The sequence below is a fragment of the Danio rerio genome, chromosome 4 (assembly GCF_049306965.1).
Source record: "Danio rerio strain Tuebingen ecotype United States chromosome 4, GRCz12tu, whole genome shotgun sequence".
Lineage (NCBI taxonomy): Eukaryota > Metazoa > Chordata > Actinopteri > Cypriniformes > Danionidae > Danio > Danio rerio.
Genome location: NC_133179.1, coordinates 49,920,572 through 49,931,476, shown reverse-complemented (window position 1 = coordinate 49,931,476; position 10,905 = coordinate 49,920,572). Strand labels below are relative to the sequence as shown.

The 10,905-nt window shown below is 35.7% G+C and overlaps 1 protein-coding gene across 3 annotated transcripts; it reads left to right on the top strand.

The window, feature by feature from the left end:
- Positions 1 to 10,695, top strand: LOC100332458 (uncharacterized). Of its 3 annotated transcripts, none has more exons than XM_068220187.2 (4): positions 1 to 43; positions 953 to 1,102; positions 8,342 to 8,379; positions 8,452 to 10,695. In XM_068220187.2, exons 3-4 carry the CDS (start codon positions 8,349 to 8,351, stop codon positions 9,450 to 9,452), a joined length of 1,032 nt encoding a protein of 343 aa, XP_068076288.1. In that variant the 5' UTR covers positions 1 to 43; positions 953 to 1,102; positions 8,342 to 8,348; the 3' UTR covers positions 9,453 to 10,695. The 3 variants fall into 3 exon arrangements, with proteins under 3 accessions (XP_068076288.1, XP_068076289.1, XP_002661836.5); XM_068220188.2 differs by having other exon boundaries at positions 8,339 to 8,379; XM_002661790.8 differs by lacking the exon at positions 8,342 to 8,379.
- Positions 10,696 to 10,905: the final 210 nt, after the last annotated feature.

The following is a 10,905-nucleotide window of genomic DNA, read 5'->3' as shown; positions in this document are numbered from 1 at the left end:
ATCAGGCGGCGCCGCTTCAGCGCTGTGATTCAACTGGAGAAAGGTTTGTTGTAAAATGTTTACACAGATATAAACCCATTTAAAGTTAAAGTTCGAAGGTTTTAGTTTTTTATACGATGCTAAATTATGTTCCTACTGTTGGAAATATTTTAATCCTTTATTCAACGTAGTACTATTTATTCTATAGAGGTAAAGTTGGTTTTATATTCGCACATTCAGACTTTCTCCTTAATAATATAATTTCATAAAAGTATTATTTGCAAACTCTAAACAGTGAAATCATATTAGCAGCCAATGACTATCAAAGTACAACATTGTTCAGAGTCAAATAAACAATGTTAATGCTGTTATCAAGTCATGCTTGCATACTAATTCCGATCGAATATTCAAAGTAACATGGTAAACAATATATAGACTGCTAAATGAACGAATGTGTGAATATAAAACCAACTTTACCTCTATTTTTATTCTTAGTAACCGAGGGCTATTGTTTGAATAAAGTAACAGAAAAGTGTGTAATAAGTGTTTTAAAGAAAAGTTTTGTTAATTACTCTCATATAAAGAAATTGTTGCAGCAAGTGTTGAAGAGAAGTTATTTTGTTTCTGTTCATTGTTTTATCTATTTTAAACAATAAAGGTAAAGTTGGTTTTATATTCACACATTCGTTCATTTAGCAGTGTATATATTGTTTAACATGTTACTTTAAATATTCGAGTGGAATTAGCATGCAAGTATGACTTGAAAACAACATTAGCACTGTTTATTTGACTGTGAACAATGTTGTACTTTGATAGTCATTAGCTGCTTATATGATTTCACTATTTAGATTTTGCAAATAATACTTTTATGAAATTATATTATTAAGAGGAAAGTCTGAATGTGTAATTATAAAACCAACTTTACCTCTATTTTTAAACAGGACATTTTTATTGTTTTATTCGTTTTAAACAGAATAAAGTGTCCAAACACAGAGGAAAACTCCTGCTGAAGTGAATGATCTCCACACTGTTGTAAAGATGGCGTTTATTAAAGAGGAGAGTGAAGATGTGAAGATCGAAGAGACATTCTCTGTCAAACATGAAGATCTGCAGGAACAAACAGGTTAGTTTTCATTCTCAAAGTCCAACTCAGTCATATAGAGGTAAATTTGGTTTTACACATTCGTTCATTTAGAAGTCTCTATATTATTTACCATGTTACTTTGAATATTTGATCGGAAATAGCATGCAAGTATGACTTGAAATCACAGCATTTGACTGTGAACAATGTTGTACTTAGATAGCCATTGACGGCTAATTTGATTTCGCTATTTATAGTTTGCAAAAATAATTTTATGAAATTAGATTATTAAGGGGAAAGTTTGAATGTGCGAATATAAAACCTACTTTACCTCTATAATTAAATCCATCTTGCAGCCTCGAGTTTTCTGCCTGGTGGTCCTAAATGCACATTTAACTGAGATGAGGGCGAGGCAGTGGTGCAGTAGGTAGTGCTGTCGCCTCACAGCAAGAAGGTCGCTGGTTCAAACCTCAGCTCAGCTGGCGTTTCTGTGTGGAGTTTGCATGTTCTCCCTGCCTTCATGTGGGTTTCCTCCGGGTGCTCCGGTTTCCCCACAGTTCAAAGACATGCGGTACAGGTGAATTGGGTAGGCTAAGGGCCTACTCACATTATGCTATCCGTACCGGGTGCTCCGGTTTCCCCTGCAGTCCAAATACATGTGGTAAAGGTGTATTGGGTAGGCTAAATTGTCCGTAGTGTATGTGTGTGTGGATGTTTCCTAGAGATAGGTTGCGGCTGGAAGGGCATCTGGAATAATAAAGGGACTGAGCTGACAAGAAAATGAATGAATGAATGAATGAATAACTGAGCTGTCGATATTTGACCTACAGTATTCTCATAGAAGATATCTGCTATTACAGTGATAGTGTTGGTTTAGTACTTTCCATTTGCATGTCACATTGATCACAATTCCCTTTTTTCATCAACTTCTTTATGGGTTTAAACTGTTAGAACTACATCATTATTACAATACCTAATTACCAGGGCTATTATGTTTAAACAGGATTTCTGTGGGGTCTTAAAATGTCTTAAATTCCAAAATAAAAAATTTAGGCCTTAAAAAGTCTTACATTTACTAAAGTATTGTGTTGTAGGTCTTTATTTTTATTTATTTTAACAAGTCTACATTTTCCTCTATTCATGTTTTGCTACTCAGCCTGTCCAAAACATATACAATCACCAACAATCCATCTCAATAAAACTTTTTAGTCAAAAAAGTCATTTTAACTCTATTTATCATAATAGTTTAATTAATTTCCTCACAATAACTTTTTGTTTAAACAAGCTCCATGTATTTACTGCTGAGGATATCGACTTGCATAGATTTATTTTATTATAGTTTTTAAAACTTTTCAAAATATTTGTTAATTTTTTTACAATTTTTTAAAGGTTATTTTAAAAACAATTACAAAACAATACAACTAGAGCTTTTGTTAAGAAATATCTAAAATATTGTATTTTATTTTTCATTATTCATTTATTATTGCATTATTAAATAAAAATATATTTTTTTATAGGGCAAATTAAAATCTTTTCCATTTGGGCCATTTGAAAAATTTCTTTATGTCAGAAAGCTTGGATGCCCCCAAATAATAAATATGCTGAATGAAATGGACACTAAAATAATTAACTGTTATAAAACATTGTACAGTATTCTAAACTATATGATGTTGTTGAGGGACGACATGAAGCAAAGCTAACAATTTATAGTGGAACAATAACGTTTAGCATTGCACTGACTACAACTGGCCAACAAACTAGTCTAAAATGACTTTTGCTGTTTAAAAAAAGGATTACAGCATGCTGATGATATGCAGAGATTTGAGTGTAAAGATTGTCAGTATTGACCATATTCTTCACGTACCAGCAGGTGCCGCCATTAGACGGCATTAGGCATGGGACAATGACAGTTTTCAAGGTATACCGTGGTTTAAAAAAAGTTTTAAAAACAATATTTTTGCTGTACCATCCCTACGTTTTTTACATTTTGTTTGAAGATTTTCAGGACAACAGAAAATATATCCAAAGATGTTGTTTTAAATAGTAAAAAAAAAATCATTTGAATTATTTAGCCTGACATGTTTACAGCTCCAAAATACTTTCAAAGTTTCTCAAGTGAAAATATGTTGTGTTCAAAGGGGAAAAAAAAGTTTAGGTTTTTTAACCAGACATTTAAAAATAATATATTTATAAATGGTAATCACAGTACTGAGAAATCATGATATTTTTAGTCAAGGTTATCATACCGTCAGAATCTTATACTGGTCTGTGACGGACTGAGCCAGCACATATAGTAAGGGGCATACAAAAAGTAGATTTCCAAAATAATTATTTTAAATAAAGTCAAAAAACTTCTCAAAAACTCAAAAAATAAATAAATGAAACAATTAAATCAATTGAAAAATCAATAAACTAAACAAAGAAAACAAAACTGAGTTCAAACCAAACTTATCATGAATAAACCAAAAACAGAACTCTTTGAAATGACAAGACTGACCACATTTATACCAGAGGGACTAGTCCACAGTAAACAAGAAGGGGGAGACAAAAACAGACAATTTACAACAACAATAAACTAAGTCAAATATCTAAATACAAATCTAAATATTAGTTAAATAAATTCTAAATGAAAAACTAAATATAAATCTGAACAAACACTGCAAATCATTAATGAACTTAAACTAAAGATCAGCTCTCCCTCCAAGCCCTTAAGCCAATGGTATCGGCTAGCGGAACCAATAGGTGCCACTTGGCGGCACGTCGGCCCTTTAGTTTGTCGGACCACACCCAGAAACTCCGTTCCTCATCGGCACTGCAGCATGGTAACTTAAACTCAAAACAAAACTAAATAAAAAAAACATACACCACACTGGCCATCACATGGTCCATGTTTAATGCTGCTTGATGTTGCAAAGTCATTCATTCATTTTCTTTTCGGCTAAGTCCCTTTATTAATCCGGAGTCGCCACAACGGAATGAACCGCCAACTTATCCAGCAAGTTTTTACGTAGCGGATGCCCTTCCAGCCGCAACCCATCCCTGGCAAACATCCACACACTCAATCACACACACACTCATATACTACGGACAATTTAGCCTACCCGATTCACCTGTACCGCATGTCTTTGGACAGTGGGGGAAACCGGAGCACCCGGAGGAAACCCACGCCAATGCAGGGAGAACATGCAAACTCCACACAGAAACGCTAACTGAGCCGAGGCTCGAACCAGCGACCTTCTTGCGGTGAGGCGACAGCACTACCTACTGTGCCTCTGCTTCGCCCCTGTTGCAAAGTCTTATTTTCTAATTTAATCATTTTTCTTTGTATGTATAGACATGAACACATTTGTTTGTGGAGAAAGTAGCCGTTTATTAGTCCTAGTCATTTTTCCAATAGGCAACTGAAGCTTTAAAACAATAGCATATAAGATCAAGGCCCCATTTCAGAAAGGAGGTTGAGTGAAAACTCAGAGCATTTTAACCCTGAAATGAGAGAAACTCTGGTATTTGCGTTTCAAAATGGCAAGTTTGTGAAATTCGAGAAAGCAGGGTAAGTCAAGCCTGTTTCTGAAAGAAAGGTAACTTGGTAACATACTCTGTGAACCTAACCTGGTCAGCAGGTTTTATTCTCTTAACTCTGTTTTGAGTTTCTGTCGGTCTCCTTTTCTTTTTTTTTTAAATGAAGCAGTATTTCTCACTTAGCCTTACATATTCAGCCACTTATTTTTATGTGCATATTGGATAGGCTATGAGCGTAAAAAAAAAAACAGTTGATGGAAACATCATAATGCACATAACTTTTGAAATATAGGCATAAAAAAACATGCGCTAAATCTTCACCACATGTTCATTGTGTGCTGACATTGTCCTCTGAGGTGAAAGTCATTTATTAAACACAGAAAAGATTCATGTAGCTTCTCCTACCGCAGTAAATTCTGTTTTTACTGTTGAGATTTGGCGCCAGTTAATCAGGAAGTGACGATTTTGTTCTTTTTAAGTCATTAAATGGAAACGCTGATTCATTCATTTATTTTTTTTTGGCTTAGTCCCTTTATTAATTGGGGGTCGTCACAGCAGAATGGACTGTGTACGTTTTGTTCATTTGTTTTCCATTTTTAAACGGAATAAAGGAAAGGAAAAAAATGGCCGTTTTTCCATTTTTCTTTTGCTCACAAGAAAACGAAAAAACGACATTTTGGCTGGATTTTCGTTTTTTGGTTTAAAGTAGGAAAACGGATAAACGACTTTAATATTCATTTTACACATGTAGGCGGTGCTGAAATGCCCACTTTCCTCTAATTGGTCAACTATTATTATTATTATTATTATTATTATAACCTTTATTTTACCAGGAAAGACAAATTGAGATTAAAAATCTCTTTTACAAGAGCGTCCTGGCCAAGATTAGGCAGTACACAAGTCACATGAGTCCAACAGACAACAAACAAAAAACTATTTACATTTAACATGAATCACACTGACAACTATTCAAAACATCTACAAACCTGTTTCAACTTCTAAAACTTTTTAAAAGCTTGTAGTGAAATCAAGTCTTTGAACTGCAACTGTGTTTGCAGATTATTCCAAGCAAAAGGTGCTGCGTACTTAAAAGCCTTTTTTCCCATCTCAGTCCGCACTTTAGGGACAAAGAGTAAATAAATATCCTGTGAGCGAAGACCATAGTTAAGAACAGGCTTTTTACAAATATAATTCTGGAGATATGATGGGAGTAAACCCAGTATAGATTTAAACTAAATCTGAGCTTGTGACGTCGCCCTCAAAATAAAAGCCTTACACGCAGGCTTTTAATTATTATTATTTAATTATATATAAACAAAGTTTACATATTCTATCATTTGAACCACACAAAGTTAGCAGGCTTACATTCATTGCACATGTAAAAATTAAATAAAAATGTAAATTAGCAGTATTCTTACACATTTTGTCATTAAAATAAGGTCATAGTTTACTGCCAAGTTTCTTGCTGCTGTGCACCTGATGCTGAGCAAAGATGGCCATTTCTGAGCAGCACCTGGTTTGTATGATTGTTTCAGAGCAAGGGCTTTATAATAATAATAATAATAACAATATTAATAATAATAATTATTATTATTATCACTTAGTTGTGTTTTTATTGGTAATTTTTTTTTCTTTTTAATAAATGTTAACAGAACAAAAATAAGAACACATTGGGCCCTGCTATAAAAACAGGTTACCATTTGTTTTTGTTTTATTTTTTCCTATTTTAATTATATATTGAAATTATTTCCTTGATAATTAATACTATTTTATTGCAACGCCAAAGTAGGCTTGTCTTATTATTTTTTGTAATTTGCTGTTATTGTTATTGTAGGCTACATGGCATGCTTTGCGAAATTTTTTAAATAATATATACTCATAACCTTACTAATTCGAGAGCCGAACCTAAAAAAGTTTAAGTGCAATAAGCCTGTACAATAAAGTGAGTCGCAATGCATATTTGCATATATGAATGTCTTATCTGCCTAGCTAATCCATTGCAATATTGCATGTTCCACTATTGCACTGTGTTGCCATTTGGCAACACACACATTTGATCGATTTACAAAAAAATTATTTGATAAAAAAAAAAAAAATTGAGTTGTGAATGTCATCATATCTTACTGGAGGTGATGTTTCATGAGGAGGTGATTTTTTTTGTGGATCTAACATAATTTGATACTTTGTTTTTATTGACATATGCATTTGCATTTAGCAACTACTCACAATAAATGCCAGTCTGTCAGAAATCGCGCTACAGAAAAACACTGGATGTCATGTGACTTAACCAAAGCACATCATTGGCTACACAAAGGTATTCTCTTTCAAACAAAAAAAATTATGTTGGTCTTAAAGAAATAGTGGCAGGGAAATGAACATAAGTATCATATTGCCATATGGTTACACCGTGCAGTAGAGGGCTAGTACTTGTGTGTATTTGCATGTCTAAAATATAAAATAAGCATTAGACAGTTAAAACACTGCATAATTGTGATGATATGATGAGCTAACTTGTCATGCTTGTCACGCTGGATAATGAGTAAAACACCAGCACCAGGGACAACAACATGGTCCTCACTTCAAATTGAAACATAAGTAGGAATTTGTAGTGATTTACCCTGATCTCCCTTCCTCCTCATCCCTGTCTTTGAGGCGCTGAACTCATTATCAGTGCGAGAGATAAGTAGAGAGAGACTGTGTTCACTCCTCTCCACGCTGAACTGAAGTGTTTTTTTAAACATTCAAATGTCTCAGTGTCGCGCGACACAACAAATCGATTATGAAATTTGTTGCCAACGCTTTTAGTAACTGATTTTTATTGGTTTTGTTGTTGCAGCCCTACTAAAAACAGTGTTATGTGGTTTAGGCATGGAACGATAACCACTTTTAATGTATAAAACCACCAAGTGGTAGGTTTTTAGGACAACAGTATCTCCAGCAGAAAAGATATCCAAAAATGCCTTTTTAGATGGCATTTCTGCATATTGTCTGGTATATAAATTGTCACCACGTAGGTCTTCAGCAAAGCCTCAGGACATGCACAAAGGCAAGAAAACAAAGGAAAAAGTACAAATGATTGAAAACAAGTAGCAAAGTATGTCATCTTGCCATCTAATCACTTCAGTTTACAGCAAATGTGGCATTAAGCATTTGCATAAGTTCATTCATTTTCCTTCAGCCCAGTACCTTTAATTATCAGCAGTTGCCACAGCGGATTGAACCACCAACTTATCTAGCATATGTTTTAAACAGCGGATGCCCTTCCATCTGCAACCCAGTACTGGGAAGCAATAGCATAATTTAAATACAATAATGAAGCCTCACTAATATAAGCGTGAATTATGCGTACTTGCAAGCAAGTCACAAATGTTTTTAATCGAGTGGAAGATGTACATGAGGGAACACAACACGAGTAATCTAGAGCGAGTGCATTTGATCATTTGCATTTGAAGCCACAGGCACAAAAAAACTTGGTTTTCCTCTGACCCCCAAAATGAAATATTCTGCAAGGTATATGATCTGATTTTGAGCTGAAACCTCAGACACATTCTGGGAACACCAAAGACTTATTTTACATTTTGTTACAAAAAAAAAAGGATTAATTATAGGAACTCTGTAAAGGGATAGTTGACGCCAAAATGAAAATAGCCTCACCGTTTACTCTTTCTCGTGTGGTTTTAAACCTTTATGAGTTTCTTGATTCAGCTGAACATAGAAAAAAAAATATTGTGAAAAACTCTAGTTTTCTTTGTGTTTCAGAAGAAGGGGAATGTTTAAAACTGCAAGATGGAGAGTAAATGGTAATTGATCATTTTCATTTTTGGGTGAAACATCCATTTCATGCTTTGAGCTGTCATTCTTTTCTTTTAAAGACCTGATGGTGCTGAAAGAAGAGACTCATCAACTGAATGTAATGGAAGAGAAACAGCAGTTTGAGAAACACCAAGTAATAACGACTGATGAAAAACCCACACTGACTAAAAAGACTTCATCACGCGGAAGACCTCGGAAATCCAAGTCTATGTGTAATTACAGCTGTACACGGTGTAGAAAGAGTTTCAGTAAAAAGTCAAACCTTGATATTCACATGAGAGTTCACACTAAAGAGAAACCTTACACCTGCAAACAGTGTGGAAAGAGGTTTGGTTATATACAAGGCTTTGAAAACCACATGAGAATTCACACTGGAGAGAGGCCGTACACATGCCAACAGTGTGGAAAAAGCTTCTATCATGCAGGAAATTTTGCAGCGCACCAGAGAATTCACACTGGGGAGAGGAAGTATACATGCCAACATTGTGGAAAAAGCTTCTCTAAAACAGGAAACTTGGCAGTACACATGAGAATTCACACTGGGGAGAAGCCTTACTCTTGCTCTCAGTGTGGAAAGAGTTTTAAGCAAAATGTCACCCTTAAAATCCACATGAGAACTCACAATGAAGAAAGAATTTTTACCTGCACACAGTGTGGGAAAAGTATTTCTCAAAAGCACTACCTTGACATCCACATGAGGATTCACACTGGAGAGAAACCTTACACATGCACAGAGTGTGGTAAAAGTTTCCCATATAAAGGCTCACTCAATCACCACATGATAAGTCACACCGGAGAGAAGCCGTTTACATGTGCTCAGTGTGGAAAGAGCTTCACAACCAAAACTAGCCTCATGAACCACATGGATGGTCACACTGGAACCATAGTGTTCACATGTGATCAGTGTGGAAAGAGTCTCACACGCAAAGACTCTATGAAGCAACACATGAAGACTCACTCAGGAGAGAATCGTTTTAGATGCAGTGAGTGTGGAAAGGGCTTTAAATGTAAAAGAAGTCTTAGCACTCACCTGAAGCTTCACAATGGAGAGCGAAAATGAGGCCTTGTCCAGCGGAGCTTGGGGCTCTCTCCCAGGACAGCATGTCAAACAAGTGTGATGTAACATATTGTAACCTGCATTCTGGAGATAAACATTCCATTTAACATTCCAGAAAACAATCTGGGTGAATCGCCAGGACAATAAAATCACTTGGCGACGAAAAGTCTGGCTTAGTAATCCGTGGTGACATGTTAACAAGTCTGGGAGACTTCACAGAACCACTCTCTGCCTACTTCAAAAGAACATGACAGATAAGATAAGAAAGAAAATGAACTCATCAAATCCAGAACCAGCACAAAACCAATGTGTTATGTTTTGTAAACTTTGTATCTCATTTCTGACTTTTCTTACCTGTGTAACATCTCTTATAACCTGTATGCATGTTCCATTTAGGCCTTTGTAAAGCATAAATATTGTAAGGATATGTAAAATTATGTTGATGTACTTTCAACCCCCCCATGTTTGGTACCGATGGGTTTCTGCTGACATTTTACAACACATGATGCATAGATCGAGACCATAACTCGCATTGCTTTATTCTTTAAAGCCCTGTATTAAATGCCTGTCCGCATGCTTTAGGCGGACGCTCAAATTTGCATACGAGCAGCCCAGAGACAAAGGAAGGTTCGCGCGCAAACTTTCCCCTGAAATCATTGGTCAGAATGCTGTACGGGTCGTCACGTGACCCGCAGGTATAACTCATTCTGCCCTCCCAAACATCCGGCAGAAAGAGAACGTCCTAAGAAGAACATCATTGTCGGTGGCCTTCGGGCCACGCGGCTTTCCTACGCCGCATGGACTTTCCCGCCACGTTTCTTTATTTTCCGGCAAAGTAAATTCAGTTTAAAGTTTGCGATCGTGTTCGTCCGAACTGCATTACAAACTCCACGCATCAAAGGACATCAAGAGTAGTTTTCATCACGACGGAAGAGAGACGCATAAAAGAGACCTCCAGACATGAAAAACCAGGTGATTTTAGTTATGCGATTAAGCTGTGGCCCTTTTATCAAAAAGGTGTTTTTTATAACCTTGGTGGTCCGTAATGGTGCGTGTGGAACTGAAAGTTTTGTCACTTCTTTTATCTGAAATCTCCATTTCCTCGCTTTACTATTTCTCTTTGCTGTTACACGTTCTATAGACCCGATATCTCCGCGTGGTTTACCTTTGTTCTGTGTTAAATGTATGTTTGTGCGTTTGTTTGTTCGTTACGTCTGACTAGTCAATAAATTCCATTATAATCAAATGAATTGTATTGTTTGCCTCACGAGAAAATGTCACTGAAATACAGATTCCCCTGCCTAGCTATTATAAGTTGTTTAAAACTTTTTAATGATTAATCTACTTCACAAGAAGTAGCAATTAAATTCCCTTTTTCTAAATGAATAGATTACAGTGTCCGCTCGGAAGAGCGGCGGCTCTGCTTGTGTTCGTTTGGTCAAATTAACAATAAATT